Source organism: Rhinatrema bivittatum, chromosome 7, assembly GCF_901001135.1.
Source record: "Rhinatrema bivittatum chromosome 7, aRhiBiv1.1, whole genome shotgun sequence".
Classification (NCBI taxonomy): Eukaryota; Metazoa; Chordata; class Amphibia; order Gymnophiona; family Rhinatrematidae; genus Rhinatrema; species Rhinatrema bivittatum.
The window spans coordinates 46,715,863-46,743,636 of NC_042621.1; the positions used below are offsets into that span (position 1 = coordinate 46,715,863).

Consider the following 27,774-nt stretch of genomic DNA (forward strand, 5'->3'; position numbering starts at 1 on the left):
GGAGTGGCTGGGGTACCTTCTGTGTAGATTAGAGAGGGAAATTCGGGGATCAGCTGTTGATAGTTCAATGGGGGACTTTAGGGAAACCTGCCCCTCGGTCTCCACTGAATTCCCACAGAGGGAGTTGAGTGGCATGTGTGTGGGTAGTGAGTGGTTGGTGTCTTGGTTTGGTTCTTTGGATGCAGGTAAGGGTTTGTGCAGGATGATGGGAATGTTTGATAGAGAGGGGGGTGTTGGGTTTATAGTTGATTGTGTATAGATAGTAAGGGGGATAGAAATGCTATATAGCAGTGCTGTACCATACACAATGTTACTTACAGGTAAAGAAATATTTAAATTTGGTTATAGCTTGTCATGTCTCATTGGGCTATACTGGTCTGGGTACAGCAAAACTGGTAAATCTGAGAATATACACTTGTATAGTTTGTTGGGTACTTATATTCAAACACCTACATGAGGTCCTTAGGGGTTACAGTACAAAGTATGTCCTTAAATGTACAGAGTACATCCTCGGCAATAAAAACACAAGCGAATATTACAATTTCCACGGGGAAGTAAGGTGCACATTTTATTACTGCAGGAAACACACCTGACCAATGTAGAGCATGAAACTTGAAGGGGGGGGGGGGGGAGAAGGGTTGGCAATATTTACTATTCCTCCTATAATTCACATAGAAGAGGTGTGAGTGTGTGTGCTAGTGAGCAAAGATCTGCCTTTTAGGGATGTGAATTGTGTCCTCGATCGTCTTAACGATCGATTTCGGCTGGGAGGGGGAGGGAATCGTATTGTTGCCGTTTGGGGGGGTAAAATATCGTGAAAAATCGTTAAAAATCGTTAAAAATCGAAAAATCGAAAAACCGGCACATTAAAACCCCCTAAAACCCACCCCCGACCCTTTAAATTAAATCTCCCACCCTCCCGAACCCCCCCCCCCAATAACTTAAATAACCTGCGGGTCCAGCGGCGGTCCGGAACGGGCTCCTGCTCCTGAATCTTGTCGTCTTCAGCCGGCGCCATTTTCCAAAATGGCGCCGAAAAATGGCGGCGGCCATAGACGAAAAAGATTGGACGGCAGGAGGTCCTTCCGGACCCCCGCTGGACTTTTGGCAAGTCTCGTGGGGGTCAGGAGGCCCCCCACAAGCTGGCCAAAAGTTCCTGGAGGTCCAGCGGGGGTCAGGGAGCGATTTCCCGCCGCGAATCGTTTTCGTACGGAAAATGGCGCCGGCAGGAGATCGACTGCAGGAGGTCGTTCAGCGAGGCGCCGGAACCCTCGCTGAACGACCTCCTGCAGTCGATCTCCTGCCGGCGCCATTTTCCGTACGAAAACGATTCGCGGCGGGAAATCGCTCCCTGACCCCCGCTGGACCTCCAGGAACTTTTGGCCAGCTTGTGGGGGGCCTCCTGACCCCCACGAGACTTGCCAAAAGTCCAGCGGGGGTCCGGAAGGACCTCCTGCCGTCCAATCTTTTTCGTCTATGGCCGCCGCCATTTTTCGGCGCCATTTTGGAAAATGGCGCCGGCTGAAGACGACAAGATTCAGGAGCAGGAGCCCGTTCCGGACCGCTGCCGTTCCGGACCGCCGCTGGACCCGCAGGTTATTTAAGTTATTGGGGGGGGGGTTCGGGAGGGTGGGGGATTTAATTTAAAGGGTCGGGGGTGGGTTTTAGGGGGTTTTAGTGTGCCGGCTCACGATTCTAACGATTTATAACGATAAATCGTTAGAATCTGTATTGTATTGTGTTCCATAACGGTTTAAGACGATATTAAAATTATCGGACGATAATTTTAATCGTCCTAAAACGATTCACATCCCTACTGCCTTTGATTGTGCACAGGTTTTAAAAGATGTCGAGGGAAGGTATATTCTTTTAGACTGCTCATTGTACTCTGAGTAGTTCACGTTGGTCAATGTATATGACTAATCAGTACCAGGTCAGTTTTTACAAATCACTATTGACTTATCCTCAGTTTTGGATTTGAAAAACTTTGTATTGGGGGTGATTGGAATGTATGTTTTCACCGGCTAGTAGACAGGTCCTCCACATGAAGACTGCTGGTGCAGGACCCAGACCATTCGGAGCTTATTAATTCTTAACTTATTAGGGGGCTGATGCAATATCAGGCACTAAACTCAGTGCACCTCTAAATGCGCAGTTGGATGCACAATTTGGAAGTGCTAGACATACGCCTAGTGCAATATCAGAATTAGTGCATTCAAAACTCACGTCCATACTGGTGTGTGGCTAATAGCACTCATCCCATGCAAATGCCTTAATGATGATATTAGCTAGTACCCCCGATGTAAAATAATAATAAAAATATGCACCCAATGGGCATACTTTAACCCTCAAAAATTAACACTATTGAAGCACTCCTTGCCATGCTCAGAATACTAAGTAGGAACCACAGAAAGCTGCAACATGAAAAAAAAAAATCTTGTCAACGGTCAGGTTAGAAAAAAGGGAAGCTCAATTTACAAGCATCCATTTTTCCTAACCCGTGACCAGGTCAGGAAAACAGACGCTCAGAAAACTGAGTGTGTTTTCCCTTACCTGCGTACAGCCACTTCTCCTGAGCGCGCGATGCCATGGATGCACGTCTCTTAGCGGCTGTTATGTCTCAAATCATGGTTTAGGCATGCAGACGCGTCAATGGTACCACTGGAGCGAATGCAGGCGGATATAGTTGACTTGCAAATGCTACCTTTCATTTCACCTAAGTCCCCAATTCGATGGAGTATTACAAGGAACAGCCCAATTTTGGCACATTCATTGGATGTTTTGCAGCAAGTGCTAAGGTTTTTGGGGGTTGGAGAGCGAGGAATCGACCCCTTTGGCTCCTATATATTGCAATTCCAGTCTATCCAGGATCACGGTTTTCCCTGTCCTCTAGGAAAGTAAAGAATATGATTTTGTTTGGTTCAATTGTGTGATGGTCTCTTACCAGCCTTTAGTGAGGAGTTTGATCTGCCTAATTACATGCTAATTAGTCACATGCTAATTACTTACAGCTACGCCAAGCATTATCTAAACTCATGGATCTCTTAGTCCCAATCTAGGATGGAAAAATACCTGTGACCCAGATGCTTCTGTACTGGGGTATCCTGATTGGTCAATATGGCGAAGTTACGACTGAGGATTTGATTGCCAAGGGAAATGTAGACCTGGGTGTCTCCTTGACAGCCAGACACTGGAAAGCTATTTGGGGGTAGGCTCACCACATTTCTATATATCAGTGTTGGGTTGAATTGATGATCAGATTGTCGCACAGAACTTCCTTTATATTTTTCTATGTTGTTTCCTGACAATACCATTGCCTCAGGTACAAACTTACAGGCTGATTCAGTAAAGTTTGTGGGAGAGCGGGCAAATGCCCGCTCTCCCGGCGCGCGCATAGGCCACTCTCCTGTGCGCGCGATGCAGTATTTAAATTAGGTCCGGCGATAGAAACGGGCAAAAGGAGGCACTAGAGACACTAGCGCGTCCCTAGTGCCTCCTTTTGGCCTGGAGCGGCAGCTGTCAGCAGGTTTGACAGCCGACGCTCAATTTTGCCGGCGTCTGTTCTCGAGCCCGCTGACAGCTATGGGCTCGGAAACCGGACACCGGCAAAATTGAGCGTCCGGTTTTCGACTCAACAGCCGCGGGCCGACTTCAAATTTTCTTCTTTTTTTTTACCCTTCAGGTCCTCCGACTTAATATTGCCATGATATTAAGTCGGAGTGTGCACAGAAAAGCAGTTTTTACTGCTTTTCTGTGCACTTTCCCGGTGCCCGAAGAAATTAGCGCCTACCTTTGGGTAGGCGCTAATTTCTGAAAGTAAAATGTGCGGCTTGGCTGCACATTTTACTTACTGAATCGTGTGGGCATACCTAATAGGGCCATCAACATGCCTTTGCATGTTGAGGGCGCTATTAGGTTCGGCGGCTTGGACGCGCGTTTTCCGCCCCTTACTGAATAAGGGGTAAGGTAAAACGTGCGTCCAATGACAGGTTAACAGTGCGCTCCATCGGAGCGCACTGTACTATATCGGCCTGTTAGATTGTAAGCCCCCTGGGGATAGGGAAATACCTTCAGGACCTGAATGTAATCCACTCTGAAGCACTGAAAAAGGTGTGAAAAGCGGAATATAAATCTAATTAAAAATAAATAAATAGTCCTTACTGCTGGAGGGGATGTGATGAGCAAGGTTCATATATACATATGTGGTGGCACTGTCTGGGAATCAAAATATTTTGGATGAAGGAGACTCAAGAAATTGCTAGCATCCTGGATCTTCCGATATACATAGCTCCACTGATGGGCTTGTTGGGGAGATGGGATGGTTCCATGGATCCTCATAAGCACAGGATCTTAGTGGGGTAGTTATTGTTAGCTGCCCGTTTTACAGGAAAAAGACACCCATGTCTACAATACTGGCATCAGCGGGTATGTGAGATTGCTGATATGGAACGTTTGCGTTATCTATTAAAGATGACCAGTATAAATACAACATTATATGGAGGATATACCATCAGTATATTAACGAGTGAGAGGGAGGGACATTTTATTTATTCAATATTTTTATATACCGACATTCGTTAACATCACATCGGTTACCATTAAACAGAAATGCAGCCACAGAGGCTTTACAGTAGAACTGATTATGAAACTGGGGAGTGGGAAGACCATTAAACAAGGAGCTACTACGTGGGGGGAAGCTATAATTAGGAATGGAGGTTATAAAATACAATATTCTACTTTAGAATGTATACATTAATCTTCAACTTATGTACAAGCAATAAATTTGAGATATTGTCAGAGGGGGGCTATAAGATGAGATTAGAAAGATCCAGGCGGGCACTCAGAATAATGCCAGCTGGGAACTCAATCTACAGCCACGCAAGATGTCCCCACAACAGGCCGATACAGTAAAAAAAATGCGGGAGAGCTGATGCTCCATGTTGAGCACCCACTCTCCCGACACGCACCCAGGCACCTCTCATTGGGCGTGAAATTCTCTATTTAGATGAGATGGTGCTAGGTCAGGTCAGCGGGTTAGAAAAACGCGTCCCTAGCACCTTATTAGCAGTAGAGGTGCTCAATTTATAGTATAAGGGGTAATAGATGTGGGTCAGAAAAGCACAGCCGATTGCATGGTAAACGGTGAACTCGGCCAGTCAGAGCAGTAACAGAATGTCCTGAGAGGGCCAAACCATGCAGGAGCCCCCTGCCTTGTGCACAGGAAGCATCATTCACGGAATACTGCTGACCCCAGGCATTCCCCTTCCAGGGTGGTCCCTGCTGGGACTGATCAGTGCTGGCAGTGAGAGGGCTGGGAATGGTGGTCTGGGGCAGAGGTCAGTGGCAGGGAACTGGGGGGGGGCAAGCAGAGGAGCCAAGTCTATGCAAGGGAAGGTCGCACAAGGGCCTTCCTTCCCGTTCTGAACATTATATCGCAGGCTCTATGCACTCTGTTAATTGTAAATGATCTTTCAGATTTAAAGCTGTAATCAATGAAGGTCATAGGTTTTATCTATGAAAGACCATGGGCCAAATCTGTGCCTCCCAAAAAGACTGTGGTGGTAAGTCATTGTCAAACGACGTCAGCTGTAACTGACCCGCCTGCCCGCAGCTCCCTGTCTGTTTTCTTATTTGTTTATGCAACCTCATCCTCATCCCGTGACCATGCTAGAACGAGTGAAAGGGGTTTGATTCAGGAGTAATCTAAGGAGCTATTTCTTTACAGAGAGGCTGAAACAAGGACAACATCAGAATTCAAGAAAGCCTGGGATAGGCAGAGAGAAACTGAGGGAAAGGATTATGTTGCGGGGGCTGGATGGGCTTTACCTGCCATCACGTTCTATGCAATTCTTACTAAATCCATACCCTCTATTTTGAAAAATCTCCTCATCCTTCAGCTGTCCATGCTGTAGTCACATTTTACAAGCATCCAAATGACACCTACATGGAGGGTCCGCAGAGAGCAGCACATCGACGTCCAATTCGCGCAGGCAGAAAGCGGTTACCAAGATCATCAAATTGTAGCCCAGCAGTTTCCTCTCCCTTAACTCCCTCAGCACAGCTTTTGCATCAGTAGTCCTGGGCTGGAGGGAGCCACACAGTGGGGGTGCTCTCTGCAGACTCCTGCCATCATGGGCCCTGAATGTAGCCAGGAAGTGTAACTGTTGTGATGAACTAACTCCTTCACACATGCAGGTGCTGTGAGCACTGCCAGCCCTTGGAGCCAGGTCCTCCACTGTGTTGGCCCACTCACTGCTCTCAGGGAAAGAAACCTCAAAATTAGAACTAGAGTAGCCATGCAACTTTCCTCACTGACAGGCCGATACAGTAAAGTGCGGCCGCAGTTACCCCGTTTCTAACCCGCTGTGTACTCACAATTTGGCTGCGTAAGTCTAACCCGCGATTCACTATCTGTTTTTACCGATCCTTACCGCTTCTTTTACTTGACGCGTATCCCTTTCCGCCCGCGGCATGTATATGTATGTAAATGATCCGATTAGCTATTCCCTCCCATACAGTAACGTGTGCCCCGACTATCTCCTTTTTAACCTGCTATCTTGCCGAGTCTTTTACCTGCTAATTTACCGCCTACCCTGACCCTGGCGTTAGTGGTTACACTAACGCCAGGGTCAGGGTAGGCGGTAAATTACGAAATTTCACATGAAAATTCAGTCCCAAACCAAACCAACCCAATCCAAGCCCCAGCAGAGAGAGACGAAATTTCACAGTCCCAAACCAAACCAACCCAACCCAATCCAAGCCCCAGCAGAGAGAGAAGAAATCTCACAGTCCCGGGCAAACTTTCCCCCAGCCCCCGCTCACCTGCCCTGACTGCGGCCACGCAAGCCCCCAGCAGCAGCAGTAGAAGGGCGGCGAGAGAGAGCGGCTTCAGCGGATCGGGCGCTCCCCATGTGAGGCGGCTTCCAGCAGCCCCGCCAGCAGCGCACGCCGTGACCTCCGACGTCCAGCCGGGCGCTCAGGTCACGGTGTGTGCGCATGCACCTACGCTGCCTTGAGCGCCCATATTGAACGTACAGGCGTGCACGTATTCACCTTTGCCGGCGGGGCTGCTGGAAGCCGCCGCGGGCTGCTGAAGCCGCTTTCTCTCGACGCCCTTCTACTGCTGCTGCTGGGGGCTTGCATGGCCGCGGCCAGGGCAGGTGAGCGGGGGCTGGGGGAAGTTTGCCCGGGACTGTGAAATTTTGTCTCTCTGCTGGGGCTTGGATTGGGTTGGTTTGGGACTGTGAAATTTTGTCTCTCTTGCCCATCCGGAGGGTGCTTTGTTGCGCTCCCTGCCTCCGATCGCCAGCTCCTGGGGCTTGCTGGCGCCGGGCGCTCAAGGCAGCGGGGTCTGTAGGAGAGCCATCCACTTCCTGGTACCTGTCATTTCAAACGTCATTTGAAATGATGTTTGAAATGACCGGTTCCAGCGCACCCAGGATACTGTATAGGCGCTGTATAGCGCCTATACAGTAAAATGGATTGCGCTTCATGGACGCTGCTTGCATTTGCATGCCATTTAAATACTGTATCGAGCGGTATGTGATCTGGACTGTGCGCGCGGCAAACGAGCGGGCGCCCGGCACTGCCGCACTTTTTCTACCTCGTCCTTACTGTATCGGCCTGTGAATTACCTACAAAAAAAAAATGCACTGTGCTATTGGCAGTCAAACTAAGTAATGGTGCTGGAAGTGCAGCTTGCACTGGGATGAAACGATCACTCGCTAGCATATCCTGTGACAAATTAACCAAGCCTCAAAGTCCAATGTGCCAGCTGCATTCAGGTAACAGGGCTGGGCTTTCCACAGGGCACCACCGGGTCAGCAGCAGCGCTTCCGTTTCACACCAAAGCCCGCAGCCAGACTGTAGAGCGGGGAGAAGAACCAGCAGGGCGTGCTTGGCCACAGTCTCGTTTCTCCTGCAGAAATGTGCAATTTAATTGAAAAATAAACCACCATTATTCACTGCCCTAAAGCCAAGCCAGTGACCACAAGCATTAGCGCCATTAGGAGATGGACTCGCTAAAAGCTTCCTTTGATTACATGTACTAAATTTACTGGAAATGGAGTGCAATTTATCGTAGCTGGGAGTGCACAGACCACGCCTTTCGTTTCTCAGAAACACACACTTCCTTAAATAGCCTGATCAGCCCCAGACAAAGGATTCTGTCCCAGGCCAAAGACAATTAAACCCCAGCCTTTTTCAAAAAAAGGAGCGCAGTAATTAACAGCTTCGCCTCTGCTGGCAAGGCTTCACAAAATGGAGAGACAGCAAGGCGTGCTCTAATGTTAGGTGGGGAAAAATCTCCCTCGGAAGCAGGAGAACAACTGGCGACACCCACAGCGCTCTCTAATTTTAAAGGCAACCCACACCTAGGGACTGGGAGTAATTCGTCTTCCTCTTGCACGTCGGCCTAACCTGCTCCCCCTTAGAACAGTCCTTGCACGGATGCTTCTTCCACTCTGCTCTCTCCAGGCAGTGCACACCTCTTTCCTTATGTTTAGCACAAACCCGCCAGCACCTCGCTCTCTCCTCCCTCCTGTATCTACTGCCCCAGAGCTTGCTCACTCTACAGCAGGGCTGGCAAAATATTTGTTAGAAATAAAATTAGGAACCAGGTGATTTCCCCTCCCCCCTATTTGCTTTTTTGTCCACTCCTCTTGTGTTCATTTTTTTCTCTTTCCACTTTTATGCTTGGGTTTTGCTTTTTTACCTTTCCCTTCTGGGCACTCTCCCCCACACCCCTGCTCTCCTCCTCCTCCCTGGTTCTTGCCAGCTGCTGAAACTTCCCTCTCCGTGGCCAGTGCCTGACCTTTAAGCACCAGGCATGACTTTTTTCCAGCTGTGCTCTCCAATCTGTGTCCCATGCCATAAACCCCCCACCCATCCACCCACTTCTCCCTACTTGGGGGGTTATGCTCTATGAAGCAGTCAGCCCCCTCACCTATTATACCATGAGATTAAGGTAAAGGCAAACCTGCCTCCTAGAAAGCCAGAGACATTACAATTCTCTACCCCCAGCTGAAGTTGTGCTTTATTTCCCTCATGCTGAAATGTCCTGTTAGAGAAGTGGGCCCTTGTGCTGTGATGTGGTCGGCACAGCCAAACGAGCAAGCCCGTCAGGCCCACAGCAACAGTTGGCAGACCTACCCCAAGGTGGGACTGGCTGGAGTTTCACCTATACCAACCGTCTCCCCGCAGATTGAGCCCTTGGGTTCTGATGGCTGGCAGGCCTTTGGTGGGTCCCTGAAGCGGTAACAAGAATCCAAGGCTGGCGAAGGTCAGGGCAGAGAATGAGAACCAGTAAATAGGCCAGAGGTTGAGGCAGGCAGCAGGCAAGATCAGGTCAGGTCCAAAACAAAGGTCAAGTCCAGGCAGTGGTCAGTGATGGTCAAGATCCAAGCCAGAGTCAATCCAAGGAGTCTAATAAAGGGAGATGGACCAGGACAGGAACAGACCACCACAAGTGGAACCAGGACAACGCAGGGAGAGAAACAGGAACACAAGAGCGAGGCAAGAAGCAACAAGGAGCACAAGGCAGACAAAACGCAAAGGGAGAGCTACACAATCTGAGAGGCAAAAACACTCAGACCTGTTGCTGAGGCATGGGAGAGGTGTCTGGAGCCAGCTTAAGTATGAGAAATCCAGTCAAGGGGCACCACGGGGACTTCCCTGCTGCGGCCCCTTTAAAGCCCGATGTGCGCACACATAGGAGGGCCCTGGATCGTGGCAGCAGCTTGGCAGGGGTTGCCATACTGGGAGGTGGCTGTCAGTGGCAGCATGTTTGCAGCAAGAAGGAGCTGGGCTCCAGCGAGTATGGTGGCTCACGGGGACTACCCTTGGGCCGTGGACTGATAACATGTTTTAATTATTCTCCGACAGTTTTTGCCCCAAGCACCTGCAGGATGCCCAGACCATCTCATGGCAGCATGTGACCCATAATGCAGGACTCGAAATCCATGGTCATATGGAAATGGGATAAAACATTTTTCTACTGAGAAGAAAAGGACATGGAATTATATGCTGGATCATTCATCCTCAGAGCTGTGTGCTTTATTTCAGGCACCAATGTAATAATATGCACTTAACTGTGCACCCATTTTGCCTATTAAAAAAACCCAAAAAACCAAAAAACAACTGCTGATTTAACAAGGAGTTTCCTTAACGTTGGAAATTAACTCTTGTTTAGAGCTGGAGTAAAGTTTCTGGGGCTAGTGTTAATCTATGGCAGGGGTGCTCAAACTGGTCATTGGGGGGGACCCACCCCCCCCCCAGCCATGCATAATGAATATGCATATTTATTTGCTACACTATGTATGCAAATATTTTCTCATGCATATTTGTTAGCGATATCCTGAAAACCCGACTGGCTTGGGAGGAGAAGAGGCGTCCGAGGGCCAGTTTGAGATGAACTTGGAGCTGATGGTGCAGGGGTCCTGTACTGAAGATGTGTGCGTATATTTAGGACTTTTTAAACTCTCAGTGCATTCGTATACCATTAACTTACTGCATTGGGTGCGCTCTGTACTCACACGCTGACCTCCTGTAAGTACCGGGACCTCCAATGTTGCCAGAACATTGGAGGTCCCGGTACTTACAGGAGAATTACCACCACAGAAATTACCACCACGGAAATTACCACCACGGAAATTACCACCACAGGCAACTGCCGTCTGCCTGTGGTGGTAATTTTCCAGGCCACCTCATCCCCCGAAGCACTTCAGCTTTCTGCAAAAGTGCTGACAAAACACCACATGCCATCTACTGCAGGATGGAGATACAAGTTCTACTCTAAAGAGAAATACTTGAGCACAGACAGAAAGCAAGGTTTCAAATGTACTGGGGCTAATTTTAATTTGGACAGCTTGTTCTGCCTCCTCAGCACCTAGTAGCTACCCCATTTCTACCCCCAGGCTACTGAAATCAGCTTTGCACAAAAGTGTATGCATGTACAACCGATAGCACTGTTCTGTGGGATTGCACATGAGTTTATAAGCAGCGAGGGTGTGGCAGTGGTGCAAGTGAGGAGCAGTTTTTCACCAATCCCTTGCTCATCTTTAGACCCTAAGTACCATAAGCAGCGAGGGTGTGGCAGTGGCACAGTGAGAGGACAGCTTTTCACCGATCCCTGCTCATGTCCGGCCCTGCTGCCTGCAGTTTCCTGCAATAGACACTACCATAAGTATGCAGCATTGTACAATTACACCTGTGAGAAAATTCCAGCTCCATGAAGCTTACAATCCAGTCAGGACAAAAAAAGGTTTCAGGAAATGCATTTAAGTAAATATGGCTAAAATCAATGAGGCCATGATCAGGGAGAACCAGGGTTGAAGACTGAAAAGCAGCCTTGAAAGGGGTTTAGGCAGCACTTGAAGATGAGCGGGGAAAGGGAGGAGATCAGGAAGTCTGTACCAGGCATGCGATGCAGCACAGTGGCAGGTTTAAGTCTGAAGGTAGCTATGAGGAAAGCAGATATAACAGCAGCTTAGCAGAGCAAGGACAGGAGAGGTATAAGGGGAGATGAGGTAATGAGCCTGGCTCGGTCACTCAGGGTACTAACAAGCTATGGAATATTTTGCTAGAGGACGTGATCAAGGGAACGAGCATGGTCGGGTTTAAGAGAGATTTGGAAAAGTCTAACACATTATTAGCCAGACTAAGGAAAACTATTGCTCACCCTGGGAGTGAGTAACAGGAAACAGATCTACTTAGGGGATCTGGCCACTGTGGGAGACAGGATGCTGGGACCCAGAGCATGGCATTTATGTTTTTAGGAGTCACAGAATGAAGTCTCTTGTAGGCAAGTAGAAGCCTGACGCGAGAGGAGGAAGGCAGTGGAGTGACTTCAAATGAGGAGTTGTGATCATAGTAACATAGTAATGATGGCAGAAAAGCACCAAATGGTACATCCAGGCTGCCCAGCAAGCGTAAGGTAGAAGCTGTCAGTTTGTGCAGGTTACGCTTGCGTTTCTATTAAGGGTAGTAACTGCCTCTCAGTTATCCCCAAGACATATGATAGTCCATACAAATTGCAGCTAGTAACATTTCTTTTACTGGATGATGAGCCTTCTTGGCTGTAGAAGCAGTCCTGTGCTTTTTCCATGATGCATGAATATTAGTACCCCAGACCACAGAAGATCATAATAGAATTGGAGGAAGATAAGGTGGGCAGTCAAATTTTGAAAAGTCTGTATTGGGGATAGATGCTTTAATGGTAGACCTGCAAGGAACAGGCTGCAGTAGTCTAGGCAGAAGGTCAGAGTGTGAATAAGGTTAGTAGTGCATTCAGGTAGGGACAGATGTTATAGAGAAGCACACGTTTTGGCAGTGTTTTGGCTATCTGCACAAAAGAGAATGGGAGAGAAGATTTGAAGATGATCCCAAGGGCATGGGCTGAAAGGACTAGGAGAATAATATTATCCATCGAGACAGAGGGGTAAGAGATAAGTGGGTCTGGGAAGAAAAAATCTTTACCAAGTTTAGTTTAAGGTGGTGGTAGGAGATTCAAGCAGTAATAATGGACAAGCAGGTTGAGATTTGGACTAGAGTTCTTAATCAAATTTCTGGGAGTAAGAACATAAGAACATGCCATACTGGGTCAGACCAAGGGTACATCAAGCCCAGCATCCTGTTTCCAACAGTGGCCAATCCAGGCTATAAGAACCTGGCAAGTACCACAACACTAAGTCTATCAGATACAACTGATGCTAGTAATAGCAGTGGCTATTTTCTAAGTCAACTTGATTAATAGCAGGTAATGGACTTCTCCTCTAAGAACTTATCCAAACTTTTTTTAAACCCAGCTACACTAACTGCACTGGCCACATCCCCTGGCAACAAATTCCACAGTTTAATTGTGAATTGAGTGAAAAATAGTCTTAAATGTGCTATTTGCTAACTTCATGGAGTGCCCCCTAGTAGGGATGGAGTGCCCCCTAATAGGAGAAATGGATGGCCGGCGCCATCTTGTGCTCTACCATGTGACAGGGGCCGACCAATGGCACCGGTAGCCCCTGTGACATAGTAAGGACAAAGGCTATCTGCGCCATTTTGAAAACTGACAGCCGACGGCCCGAGTGCAGGAGATGGCTCCAGGACCCCCGCTGGACCACCAGGGACTTTTGGCAAGTCTTGTGGGGGTCAGGAGGGTCCCCCAAGACTTGCTCTAGGACTGCCCCCCCCCCCATACTTGGGAAAGCCAGAGCTTAATCCTGGGAGTCAAGAAGTAGATCCATCAAGGATCTACCAGGTAGAGAATGCTGGGCTCAATGGACCTTAGTCTGAACCAACATGGCACTTTTGCACTATCAGCAAAAAACTGAAAGCTGTGGGAGAAGGCAATTAGAGCTCAGAAAAGGCCCAGGACAGAGGTTTGAGGCTCTGACTGATGGAATAGAGATGTAGGCCGAAACAAAGAGGTAAAGGGAGAACCAAAACATAAAAGTCCTGAATCCTAAATGACAGTTTATGACGATCAACAGTGCCAAACACAGCAGAGAGGTCAAAGGGGATGAGGACTGAGTAAAGACACCTGGGCATTTTGCTATGTAGGGTTCACTGGAGTTTTTGAAAAAAGAGCTGTCTCCATCACATACCTTCCAACTGAAATGAGAATCCATGTTCTGTGATCTTCAAATATAGACCGAACAAGCAAGATCTCATCAATCTGTAATTACTAAACCAACTCCTACAGGCTTCTCAGTTATGTACATCTGGATATCATTAGACTCCCTCCTAGGGACTGACAGAAGCAGGAATTAATATGAAGAAACCCTGCTGGTGTGCTTCCAGTCAGCACGTACTGTGGACTGTCCATATTTCAACACTCTGCACGTGCCAGGTTATGCTAAGTTTCCTATTCCTAAATGACTAAAGCACCAACACTTTCTCACCACTAGCTCAAAATGTGTCTTCTGTTGCAGAAGTGGAGAAAACCAGGGGCCACCAGGCGCCTAAGATCTCCCACCTCCATTTTGATGAACACACTGTCCCCTTGCCTTTTAAGTAACTTCCTCCTTCCTTGCCAGCAGCTGCACATGTACTTCTCCTCCTGCACCTGTTAGCTGTCACGCATTCCTCCCCCACCACTACAGCTACTGCTCCCGCGGTCTCCAAGCCATGCCAACAAGTAGCTGTTTCTCTTGGCTCCATGAACTGTGATTACATGGCTGCGTCATCTGGTGGATTGCTTGGGTGGATTGGGGGGCCACGCATGTGACACCACCAAGAATGAGGAAGGACAGAAGGGGTGATGGAAGGGGAGGGGAGAATGAATTGAGGTGTGAGGGGCAGGGTTGCCAACAGTTGGAACCCCCCACCCTAGACAGACATGAGACCTGTAAAAATAAGTTTTATGTCAGGAAGGTTGTGAGTGAGGAGCCTGCAGTGCTCCTGAACTGTATAAAGGGGACAGGCCAGCTTGGCACAAAATAGCAACAGCAAAACACGTCAGGAAAGATTTTCCCAGCCAGTAACGCTGTGCTGAGGGGTGGGGATGATGGAGAGAACAGGAGGGAGGGAATCAAGCACCTTTGGAGGGGAGGAGATGGAAAACAGGAAGAAAAGTGAACACTAAATTAGAGAAGGGCCCACAATGATCTTCTCTGGTTACAAAAAATGTTAAAGTAACATTTTCAACACATTCATTAAAAACGGGGGACTTGCATATATAATTTGCAAATTTATGTAAATGTACCAGAGCTGACACAGGAAACTGGGAGCTTTGCGCCTGCCCTCCCCCACCTGTTACTGCAGTCCCTACTCGAACTTCAATCCCTCCCTCTTGCCTTTACCCCCCACCCATGCTTGAATTCTGTTGCCCCTCTCAGCTGGGAGCTATTCCAGGTATTGCCCTACCCCTCCACCATAAAGTTTTCAACTTCATCTCATGACTTCCAATTGCCCCCCCCCCCCATCTTCCAGAGCAGATGTTCCCAAACAGTCCTGGGGGGGGGCCCCCCAGCCTGTCAGGTTTTCAGGATCTCCTCAATTAATATGCATGAGATTGATTTGCATGCAATGCAGGCAGTGCACATTCATTAGGGAGATCCTGAAAACCCCAGGATCCTTTGGGAACCTCTGCTCCAGGGGGCTGCATTTCAGCAGTTTCCCCTCCTCTCTGGGGGCAAAGCTGGGCCTGCAAACCGCCAGTTTGTTCAAGGTCAGTAGCGGCTCCCATTTCCAGGTTTGCAGCAGTCATTTACGGCACACTGCAAAGCCCCAGAATCCGGCTCTTACAGACAGCTTCCTGACAGGCTTTGTAGTGCTACCGCGGGAGACTTTTTTTTGTATAAATGTCTTTATTAAATTTTAACAGAATAAAAGGACAAGTTATACAATGGCGGATTGTAATAGCCAGCAACAACCCTAGCTTCCCACCCCCACCCATCATCCTATATGTCCATAATCTAATTGCAGAAGATCCAACATTTCCGCAAACCAAAAGTCAAACTTCAGTACATCACTCTGAATCCATTAATGTACGATACATTATCGAGCAATGCACACCCCCTTGATCAGGAGGTGGCAAGCAGTCTGTAATAATTCAAGAGACCAATAGAGGCACACACAGGGACCGGACACCACATCAATGTGTACAAATACTTCAGTACAGATTCCCAAAAGCTATAAATTGGAGGACATTCCAAAAGCTCATGACTTAGAGAGGCATGGGCTTCAGGACATTTAAGACATTGTGAGGAAGAAATAAGTTCCACCTGGTAAGCCCTATTAGGAGAGAGATTTATCCCGTGTAGCATTTGTAAATACTTTCCCGCAAACCCAACTGAAGGGATCGCTTTATAAAAATCAGCAAGGCCATCCAATAAATCCTCATTCACAAGCTCCAATCTCAAGTCCAGATTCCATAGCTCAGCCAGTAGCCTAACTACTTTTTGAAAGGTAAAGGAGTGTAAAAATTTATACAAGCTGGCCAATGACTTATTCCGTTCCCGAAATAGAGACCGAAGCCTTTGAAAGGGACCCGATGAATAAGGGGCCTGATGAGGCCCAAACGCTTTAGTGATAAAGCTTGCAATTTGGAAATAGTAAAAGACTTGATTGGGTTCAAGACCGAAGAGCTCTTGGCATTTTGAAAATGGATAAACTTGCTGACATTCAGATCGATACTCTAAGGCCGCGGTAGAAACAGTGCGGCAGTGTCAGGCGCACCCTCGTTCCCCGCACGCACAGTTCTCTTCACCTACCGCTCGATACTCTCGTCAAATTGCATGCAAATGCATGCCGCGGCTGCGAAGCCTTAGGCAAGCGTTAGGCCCGCGCAACCCATTTTACTGTATAGAGCGCCTATCCAGTATCCTGGGTTCGCAGGCCTAACGCTTCACGGCCAAGCTGGTATCTGTCATTTCAAATGTCATTTCAAGGCGTGACGTCACGACATGTGACTGCCTTGAGCGCCGAAATCGCTCGGGCATTCATTCACTGCCGGCGGGGGCCGTGCATTCATCCAGGCAGAGGGAGCCGGAGGCTGCTTTCGCCGCCGGCTCCCTCTGCCTGGATGAATGCACGCCCACCCGGCCGCCTTGAGTGCCGAAATCGGGAGGAGAAGAGAAGGGAGAAGGGACTACCGTAGCAGGCCCGAGCCTTGCTACTTTTTCGGTTTTTTTTTGCTTCGGGAGGAGGGGACAGGACTGGGGCTGCACCGGAGACCGGACGGGGCCTTGAGCGCCGAATCGCACGGGCATTCATTCACTGTCGGCAGGGGCCGTGCATTCATCCAGGCAGAGGGAGCTGGAGGCCGCTTTCGCCGCCGGCTCCCTCTGCCTGGATGAATGCATGCCCACCCGGCCGCGGCCTGGATCGAACACGCGCCCGCCGGCTCCCACCGCCGCCTGGATCCAACGCACGCCCACCCGCTCGCCGGCTCCCGCCGCCGCTGCCTGGATGAACGGGCGCCCATCCGCCCGCCGGCTCCCGCCGCCGCCTCGATGACTGCACGCCTGGGGGATTCGGAAAGTGACAGGAAAGTGACAGGTATTTATACATATATATATATATAAACAACTTACGCTGCAATGTTTTTTACACTTTACGGTTTTACCCCCATTTTTTACACTTTATTCCCGTTTTAATTTTCGAACACCACACTAACACCAAGTAGAGGGTAGGCGGTAAACTAACAGGTTAAGGACGCGGCAAAATAGCGGGTTACAAAGGAGATAATCTGAGCGCGCGTCACAGTATCGGAGGGGAATAGCTAATTCCTTCATTATACAGCTAATTCGTTCATTTACATATCATATACATGCTGCGTGCGGAAAGGGTTATGCGTCTGTTTTAAGAAGCGCTAAGGACGCGTGAAACTGGAGACTGTATCGCCTTACGTGTCCGAATTGTGCGCTCCCAGCACGTTACAGACGGGAAATCTTCAACCGCACGTTACAGTATCGACCTGATTGATAGTCCAGAAAATCATGGAATGTAGGATGTCCTGCAAAGACCAACCATGCATAAAATCTACTACTATCTTGCCCAGGCAAAAACCAAGGATTACCACACAAGGGTAACCAAGGAGAAATCTTCCATGAGAGCGATATTTTCTGTCTTTCAGCTGTCCACCCAAACTGCATGTATTTCACCAAAATATTCTGAGACAAATGAACCGGAAGGTCTTTAGAACTTGCATGGGGCAGAAACTGTAAACCATAAGGAGAAGCCATCCATTGTTCCACCTGTACATACACAAAACAACGACTGCCCAGGAGCCAAATCTCCCAAGGCCCGCAATGCACAGGCTAAATTATAATACTGCAGATTAGGAAACTCCAGCCCCCTTCTTGCTACAGGGATCATTAGTTTACTAAGGGACACCATCGCTTTATGCTCCCCAGGGCTGGTGGAAGCACTAGGTGAACTAGGCGATCACCTAGGGTGCCACAGGTTTGGGGGCGACCCAGCAGCCACCTACAGCTTCCATCGGACCTGCTCAGAATTGTGAAAAAAACTTTGTCCCAATTCCCAACCCTGGTGGCAGCTGCAGAACCTAGGCGACTGGACCTCCTTCTTCCAGCCCTCGAGGACCGGAAGAGGAAATGTGCGCAGGGAGGAAGAAGGATGCCCAATCATCGTAGCTGGAAGGAGCAGCTGGAAAAAAAAGACTGAAAGGGTCAAATGCAGCATCGACCGGGCTGCATGGCAGGAGAGAAACAGCACCTCCGCTGAATGAGGAAGACAGTGGAGGGCTCCTGATGCTGTGAAAGTCCAAGATGACACTGCAGAGAAACAGAAATCTGGTTTAAAGTGAAAGGAGCTAGGAGAAATGAAAATGCACCACACAGGAAAGTCCCTAAGTTTCTCAACCTTGATTGAACTTCAATTCATGTTAAGTGCAGTTCCTCAAGTCAAGGCAACACTGCTGCCGTTCAGTTCCAGCTTCACTTTTCATAACATTAAAAAAAAAACCAAATAAAAAAAAACCCACACAAGAATTCCTCTCCTCTCCCAGAGATAATATCTGCAGCCTCTTCCCTTCCCCCAGTCTCCTTACAAAACCTGTTTCTCCTGTTTGAACACACATTCCTGGCAGAGCCACTCCCAGCCGATGTGGCTAGCTGAGTATCGGTGCACACAGGTAAAAGCCATGACTAGCTGCTGAAGGTTGAGTCAGGCAGCCAGGGACAGGGCGATTAACATGTCTACACCATCCGCAGGCCACTGGTGCCCAGCTCCCAGGGACGAAAGAAGGCCAGCCCATGCTATGGGAGCTCCTTTACTCCTGCCACCCCTTTCCCAAAGCCTGGGGTGCTGGGGTACCCGACTGCCAGTACAGAGAGTTTCTGAGAGGTCTGGGGGAGGAGGCTCCAGGTGGAGCAACAGCAACTCAGGAATCCAGGGTTTAACTGGTTTGCACTTTAGTGTCAATGAGAGAGACAATCGGGAACTAAATATCAATAGAAAAAAAACACAAAAAAACCCTGAAAGCTGTGCGATGGGCAAGGCTAAGGAGGTACGGCTGGTTTTCCAAGTGTACTGCTGTCAAGGCATCTGCAGCTGCAAAAATTTACATAAGAATAGATTATTATGGCCAATAAGGACCACAAGAGCTACCCGGACTGTTTGCATATCCCAGGCTTTACCCTTCACTCCCCACAGCTAAGGATCCTCTGTGCTTATCCCATGTTTTCTTGAATTCTGTCATTCTCCACCATGCCCAAATCATTGTTCCAATTAATATCCTTCACCGATACAGTGATCCTATGGGAAAGTGAGTGATCAAAACAGATCTGTCCAAATAAGTAAACATTCCACTGTAGTATCAAAGTAATCTTGTAAGTTGTAGCCTGTCAGAAAATGACTAAGACCCAAGTGGCTTTAGATGTGCTGGATCACAAAAACGGGCCTCTGCCACATGCCATGAGGGAGTGCACCAAAGACTGGGAAATAACTGCTCAAAACAGGAAGAAACACTGACCTTGTAGAAACCGCTGCTGAGCCCTCTCCTAAGTACTGCATTCTGTTCTGGAGGCCACATCTTCAAGAGACCTTGAGAGGGCAGAGGCAGTTCAGAAAAAGGACTGCCAACATTTGACAAGAGACCTCCAAGGAACCTTAAGAAGTTTGCATGGCTACAAAATCAGAAAGGAGTACTCAAAAGGTAATATTTCCTGGCATTACCTCTCAGTCTACCTTCTTGGTGCCTGACGTGACTTCTTGGTTTAGAGCATTCACACCCCTTAAAGCTTGCTTTTATTTTACAAACATCTGTTCATCCAAATGGATTCTCACTGGGAATGAGCCAGTGTGGACCGAAATTGCTAAAAAGATGAAGAAACACCCCAATTACTAATGTCTCTGTTTGAACAAGTTTAGAAAGCTTTGAGAATGCATTCAATGTCACAGGCTAGCACACCCTGAAAGAGGGACATTCACACGCTAAATCAGATAATATTTAAAGCCAACACACACAATCTGTTCAGTGGGACCGCCGCTGCTCCACCAGATGAAGAAACAAAGCCCTGCTTCTGTTCTCTCTGACTTATCTCTGGGTGTGATTCATCCTCGCCCCCGCTTCCATGTGAATGTTGACAGCTGGGTGACGTCACTGAGGAGGCAGAGGAGCGGCAGGTATCAGCAGGAAGTGAGTCTCGCAGAGTCCAGGGCCATACTAGGTGCAGTGTGCCAAAGCCTTTACTGTGATCACTCAGAAAATGAAGCCGTAGGCCTTTTGGAGGAGAGAGGGGATCTGGTATAAATACCTCAAAAGGTATCAATGCCCAAGAAACGTGTTAACACCTGCTCACACGGCATGCCGACTGAATGAATTCCCTTGAGGAAAGGGGGGGAGGGGGGGAATCTAGGTGTGTTTATGGTGCTATCAATAGGACCCATGAGAATTTGAACCAAGTCTCTGAGGATTTGGTTTGGGGGGGGGGGGGGGGGGGAAGAGGGGGTTCCAGGGTTTGGAACTGCCCCAGTTACCTGGTACGTACCAGCAGGAGAGTATTCATCCCTTCCTATCCCTCAGAAGGATGGGGGAAGACTCCAGACCAGCTGTGCTCTGCCCTATCTGTCTATGGCGGGGGGGGGGGGGGGGGTTTGCCACTGTACCACTGCAAGATTCAAGTAAGGGAACTCGCATGGCCACAAACTGCTCCTGCACCAGAGAAAGCTACTGCAGCATTAGCCACTGTAATCTTTACAGCTAGGAAGCACACAATTTCTGGGTGTTGCCTCAGCTTCAGGTTTTCGGTGGGCCTCGTATTATTCATCTGTCCGACAGAGAAGAGGAATCTCTTGGTCGGTAGAAGTCTGCATCAGCATATGGACTCCAGTTCCACACCCCCTCCATTCCCACTAGCACCATTTCCTCTCCTGGTTAAATTTGGACAGGCAGTGCATGCATGGATCTTTTCACAACTTATGCACTCCAAAGATTTTTTTCCGTCACCCATGTATAATCTTATGCATTGTAAACCGTTACGATGGTATATCCTAGTGACGGTATAGAAAACTTACATAAAGTAAATAAATAAATAAATGTGAGAGCTTGAACAAATAAAGCTTTATCTCATGCTTTGGAAAGTTTAACAAACACACAGTGGCTTTCAGTTTCTCAATCCACTGCCTTATTATGGACAATCCCTGGCTCCAGACTCTCAGAAGAATGTAAGTGCCATGCTGGGTCAGACCAAGGTCCATAGAGCCCAGCATCCCATCTCAGACAGTGGCCAGTCCAGGTCAGATGATCATGTCCTCTGGCAACAGATCGCACAGCTCGACAGTATTTCATTCCGTGCATAACTTCCTTGGATTTGTTTGAAATCCTCTGCTTTCTAGTTTCATGGAGAAAAAAAAAAAAAGGTTCTGCATTACCTGCATGGACTAATGCGGCTGGACTGCTCAAACGATGACAGAGGCCCACGTCAGACAGGAGGAGGTGGTTATACTGGAATGGACGAAAAAGCACAACTTCTAAATGGTTCTTGGCCTAGGAAGCTATGCAGCACCAGACCGAGGCACAGGTGCATACTTCCACAGGTGCATACTTCCATAACAATACCGTGCAGTCCAAGCCAAAGCTGAGCTTGGAGAAATAGCACCTGCTTGAATCCTGCAATGCTTGTGCAAGGCTAAACAAAATTTGCAAGGATGCAAAGTGTGCACACTAGGGTGGCTCGCCAGCTGCAATGGGCAAGCAGCTTTTTTTCAGGCCTTTAGTGGGTAATGCTAACAAGTGGCTCGCTTCACTCCACCTGGTAAGTCGGATAATGAAAGGTTACTCAGCGCCGTACTCTCCCATGCTCCTCTGCCACGTAGTTCTGGCTCTCTAGAAATGCAGAGGAATCGCATTCTTCCTGAGGTCCATGGCTTCATGGCCCATCTTGTTATGATATCTCCATTTAAGTTGTCCACTACCTTAGATAAAGCGTTCAAGAAGGTGGATAAAAAAAATAAAAAATAAAGTCAATAAGAAGGGACAGAGTGGTTAGAGCTCAGGTGGGAGCCACTGCAAGTCACGTCTGCCTTTATTTTCCCACATGTTCTTTCTTGCCTTCCCTTGGAAAAATGCTTTTCAGCAATGTGACTGCACCAGGCAGACAAAGAAAGAATCAGAAGGCAATAGCCCGTGCTTTCTTTAAACCAGAATGTCATTCAGCGATTTCTTTGCCAAGGCGGATTCTCAGATCACTAATTCTATTTCCCAGTTTAAACCTAAGATCACAGTTTTGGTCTGAAAATCTCATAGGCAATAATAAAACCAGAAGAGCAATGCAAAATGCAGAAAGAGAAAGAAGAAGTGCCATGGTCATGATAAAAGCCTGAGAGGTGAGGTGAGGGGGGAACTCGGGCATTTATTTAACATTTTTATAGACAGACATTAGTTAGGAACATCACATCGGTTTTCATAGAACTAGAAATGCAGCGGAACAGAGCTTTACAATGAACAAGTTTGAAACGGGGGTGGAGAGAGATATTTAAGAACTATGACATGGGAATTATAACAGGCGAACAACAAGTTATTGAAACTATAAGGGAGGGATAATGGAAGGCAGATAGCAAATATAGTAGGCGAAGCAAATTGGGAATGATATAAAAGGTGATTCGGGACAGTCACATCAATCACATGGAGATAATGGGATAAGCATGTCCAAAGATGCTTCAATCGGGGGCGTAATACAGGGGGTAGGAGAGCCACAACCAGGTCTGACTTTCAGGATATCCACCATGAATATGCCTGAAGGTAGATCTGCATACAGTGGAGCAAGAGCATGCCAAATCTGTCCTATGCCCGTTCCTTGTGGATATCCTGAAAGCCAAACCTGTTTGTGGCCAGAACTGCCGACGCCTGGGGTAGTGCCTCTTAGGGGAGGTAGAGGTGGCGAAAATCAGCAACAGCAAGAATTTGTGAAAACCAGGGAAGAGTCACAGAGGACAGAAAGATCTGCAGTATTAAGAGGGCTTAAAACAGGTCTCGAGATCTCTAGCTTATGTCCCAAAAATCTTCTTCTAAAGTAAAACTAGAGCAGACTGTGGCAGATATTCAGGTAACCAAGGCCACAGAGAGAAGAGAAAGATGTGGTGGTGGTGGGGGGGGACGGGACATTTTAGATACCTGAAAGTTATAATAATGCAGAGGATCAAACCTTTTTCGAGGGAAAGAAAACTGTAGAAAAGGAAGCTCCAGGAGGTCAAAGTCAGAGCTCTGAAATATTTCACAGAAAGGGTGGTGAATGCCTGGAATGCACCTCCGAATGAAGACAAGAATTCAAGAGTGTGGGATAAACAGAAAAGATCCTTGGTGACTGAAGGACAACTGAACTGAAGTAATTGTGGTGCAACATTTCTGCATGGGGGTAACCTGCATGGAGCGGCAGTTGCAATCCTGTACAGCTTGCTGGGCAGACTAGATGGGCCATTTTGGTCTTTATCTGTCGTGATTCACTGTCCCTTGTGTTTATATCTGGGCTCCAATAAGCACTACTACTGAGGACACAGTAGCATACTAATGACAGCAGAAAAAAAAAATCAGATGGTCCATCCAGTCTGCCCAGCGGGTTTATGTCAAGGGTAGTAACTGGTGCCCCGAGCAAGCCTTATGTTCAGGGTAGTAATATTAAAAATCAAAACCAAGCAACTGGCCAACCCATAACAAATTTACTGCTAACATTTTACAGCATGAGCAGCCTTTTTGATAGTTCAGACAGTGAAAGTGTTTGCTATTGGACTTGGCTGTAGATGCAGAGCTATGCTTTTTGGCCTGATGTCAGCCTATCAGTACCCTGGACCTGTAAAAGTCCAGGCCCAGTACTGGCTGTCATCTGAATCCAATTTACCTTTTTTTTTTGACTCCCTTGGCTGTCGAAGCAGAGAGCGATGCTGCAGTTGCATCAAAATCATGAAAGCTAATTGGTTAAGGGTAGTAATCCCCATGCCTTCAGTTAAGGGTAGTAGCTGCTGCTCTATACAGGTTACTTCCATGCGCTTTTCTTCATTTTTGCCCTCTAGCCTTTAGGGATCCTCAGTGTTTATTCCCATGCCCTTTTGAATTCATTTACTGTTTTTTTTTTTGTCTTCACCACCTACTCCAGAAGGGCATTTCAGGCATCTACCACCCTCTCTGAAGAAATTATTTCCTGAAGTTGAATCTGAGTTGTCCCCCCAGGAGTTTCATGTCATGACCCCTTGTTCTACTGTTTCCTTTCTGACGGAAAAGGCTTGAAGTTTGTACATCATTAAAACCTTTCTGGTATCTAAAGGTCTGTATCATATCTCCCCTGCACTTCTCTTCCAGGGTGTAACATATTTAGATCCTTTAACCTCTATAGATGGCTCATGCCAGGAGTTTCTCTGTGAAGTGCAAAAGGAGATCAGAATTTATAGTCACATCTTGATCTTCCATTTTATTCTATACAAAAAGGTTCCATATCAAACAGATTCCTTTCTCTCCTTCCTGCTCCTTGGGTTCCCCAGCTCAGTCATAGCTATAGGAGTTTTCCCTGCCAACTCAGCCATGGACCACAAATTGTGTCTCCCTCTGAACCCTGAATCTGGCCACTAGGTATCACTATTGAGCAATGTGCGAGACTCCCTTCCCCAAGGGGCTGCATCTCAGACCTAGGCAACCCTGGAAGCAAAAAGCTTAAAGGTAGGAATCAGACTCAGGTCCCTCCACAAAGCAGGACACAAACACTGCCACCGAGCTTCTAGGCAATGCTGATCAAGATGCACGTGGCTAGGTCTGGAATTTACAAGTTGTTGGATGCTTCTCAGTACAAACCTGCAAAATTCCTTCCAGTTTTAAATCATTTTACAGATTCTGGTTAACAGAAACACACGGCAGAAGAAAAACTGTACAAATTGTAAGCTTTGGCGATTTCTTAACCATGTTTATAACATTTTGCAGGAAACTCCAAGCACTTCTCTACAATCAGAGAAGCAATGCTGCATACCACTCAGTATACCTGATTACTTGTCACCATTGCACAGAGTTGTGTTATATCCAATAGCGCTATAAAGTGCTTTTGAGCCTACAGTTCTAGGAACACAAAGTAATCTGTCAGGACAGGGCACATTCTTACCAGGCTTCGATTTACGTGTGCCTAGGGCAGCAAATTTCCTTCCCCGTCCCTCTCCCTGGACCTCAGCTAATGCAGCTATCCACAGTGAAGTAAGCACAGGGACTAGGCCTGTGGTCATAGGCCCTATCCTCTCTGGAATTTGAGTGGACTGCAGGATCTGTGATCCCAGGCCTAGTCCCTTGGCTTATCTCACTATGAAGCTGACAGGTGGCATAACTGTGCAATTCTCAGGTTTGGCTGGGGGGGGGGGGGGGGGGGTGGCAGTGAACCAAATCCATTAGTGCCCCTAAATACTCTTCATGTACTAAGACAGATATACCTACACTGCTATCTGAACGTTTTAAATACACTTACAAACAATTCCCATCAAAATAACCCTCAGCAGGACACCTTAACCATCACTAGCTCTACCGAAATACATTCAAGCAGCAGAAAGCACAACACTGCCAAATCTGTGTGTAACGAAAGCAGTGAACCATGGAGTTACAGAAATCTGCATCACACCCCCCCCCCCCCCCCTGAACTTCAGGCAGCTTGTGGGAGGTTCAGTAAATGGGAGTAAGTGGGAGGTTCAGTAAATGCAGCCCAAAAGGTAGAGATGACCTAAGAACCACTTTCACACCCATCTTAACATATGCATAGCACCCCTCCCTCCCCCCCATTCAAAACACTTAGAAAGTGAAGTAAACAATCCTAATTCATCTTACCTTTGCCCACCGGAGCTCTTCTCCAGAGCTGTGCGGGTACAGAGAAGGTGTAAGTGTCCGAGCTAAAGCCAGACTCACATGGTGCGGTCTCCTCAAAGCCTCGCCCAACCTGGCAGGGGCAAAAGCCACAAAGGGGAGATCAATGAGCAGGCCCAGAGCCAGCATAAGGAGAACTGCACTAGCTGTAGCACTACACACCAGCACTTTCTAACAGTCTGAGCTCCTGACAGCTAAGAATTATTTTAGTTTCAGTAAATTTATAGCCCATTTAACTTGTATAAAGACACCCTAGGAAGGGAACAAATAAACAGCCATAGCTGTCCTTGAAGGACACAAGGGTAAATAAGAATAAATGTCCTGGGTCCCACCCCCTGTCCGGAATTGGGAAGCAAAGGTGCAAATGTAAGAAGTTCTTATATAGGACAAGAAACGTTTTGCAGCTAACAAGTGCGGAGCCCAAATAAGAGGCGAGAAAGAGAGAGGGAAACTGAGTGGAACCCACACTAGGGCCTCCCTGCCATACGATCCCCTCCCCGGGGGGTGGTGTGGAGAGAAGCGAACAGGATTCCTGGGACATAGGAGCCAACTTTTCAAAAACGATCAGGGATGATAAACACCACAAACTAACCGTCCCGGGACTCAGGGGAAGAGTCTGCTCAGCACCAAACAGAGGTGGCACCAATGCCCAAGGATGAGTGGGGGAGAGGGTTGGGGAGAGCAGGCAGGATCCCTAGGGAAGGGGGGGGGGGGGTGGAAGAGCGCGGACAGGATCCCGGGGTGGGGGCTTACCTGCAGGGTGAGGCAAAGGAACCCGAAGAGACAGAGGAAGCTGGGGCTGCTCTTCACGCCGCTCATAGCAGAGAGTGACCGGGGCTGCCGCTCCCGAGGCTCCTAGCCCAAGCTCGCTCTCCTTTCTTCCCTGCTCCCGGGGATCGGCTTAGGTTTCCGGTATCTCCCGCTGCTCTCCCACTATCGAGCTAGCTCTCCGGTATATGCTGCCTCTGCTCCCCCGGGGATGGGATTAGATCTCCAGTATGCGCTGCTCCCCCGAGATCGGGTTAAGTCTCCGATAGCCGCGCCTCGCAAGGCTCGGGTTGGATTCGCTCCCCGGGGATCGAATTTCTGCTCCCTGCAGCTCCGACTCGGCTCTGCGCGGCCCCGCCCCCTCCCCTGGCTTTTAGGGAAGCAGGTGTGCACAGGAACACGTGACCGGCCCAGGTGAGGCCCCCACCTGGGCCGCTGATTGGTCCTTCTTAGACTTTGGGACAGTTGTCAACGAGACCGGAGGGATGGACCTTGGGACCAAATACTTTTTTTTTTTTGTTCGCAACCCTTACTCGGTAAGGAGAAAAGGCACGCAGCACACACTACCCATCAAAACTCTATGCAGCCCTTTCTCCTCATCCATTCCCCAATCATTCAGCTCTCTGCACTCCTCTCCCAATGCCGCCCCCATTCAAACTCCCTCTCTTAGAGGCTAACATGCAAGAATCGGACCCTTGGCTTCGTATATGGAGGCTTAATGACAGTCTGTTAAGAGACACTGACTTTGTAGGGCGCCTAGATCGCCAATTGCAAGAGTATTTTAGCATCAATAAGACAGAAAGTATAACCCCCGCCACCCTATGGGAATGTTCTAAGGCAGTGGCCCAGGGTATAATCATAGCACAGGCAGCATTCTATAACAAGGAACAAGAATCTCAACGTAGGTCCCGGTTGCAGGAGTTAGAACTTCTGACACATCAACCTACTACCACTTTATCTCAGCATGTCTATCAAAAATTACTGAGGGTAAGGGATTCATTGAGAGCGATCGATGATGCATCATGCAGCTATCAGCCATAAATTAGATATGCTGAAACAGCAATTTTTCAAAGTGGGCAATAAAGCGGGCAGATATTTGGCTCAAAAACTGAAGTCTGCTAGGGCACAAACATTTGTGGCTAAAATACATAACACCCAGGGGACAATTGAAACTTCATCAGTAGAGATCAGATAGTCCTTTACAGACTTTTACGCCACTTTATACA

General features: G+C 48.1%; 1 protein-coding gene across 1 annotated transcript in view; it reads right to left on the reverse strand.

The window, feature by feature from the left end:
* The window catches only part of LOC115095095 (B-cadherin-like), a 190,260-nt gene extending 163,352 nt beyond the window's left edge, over positions 1–26,908 (reverse strand). The window contains exons 1-2 of the mRNA XM_029608324.1: positions 26,534–26,908; positions 25,745–25,853 (exon numbers count right to left, since the gene is read on the reverse strand). Of these exons, the coding sequence (XP_029464184.1) occupies positions 25,745–25,853; positions 26,534–26,599 (175 nt within the window). The 5' untranslated portion in view covers positions 26,600–26,908. The remainder of the gene's footprint in view (positions 1–25,744; positions 25,854–26,533) is intronic.
* Between the last annotated feature and the right edge of the window lie 866 nt (positions 26,909–27,774).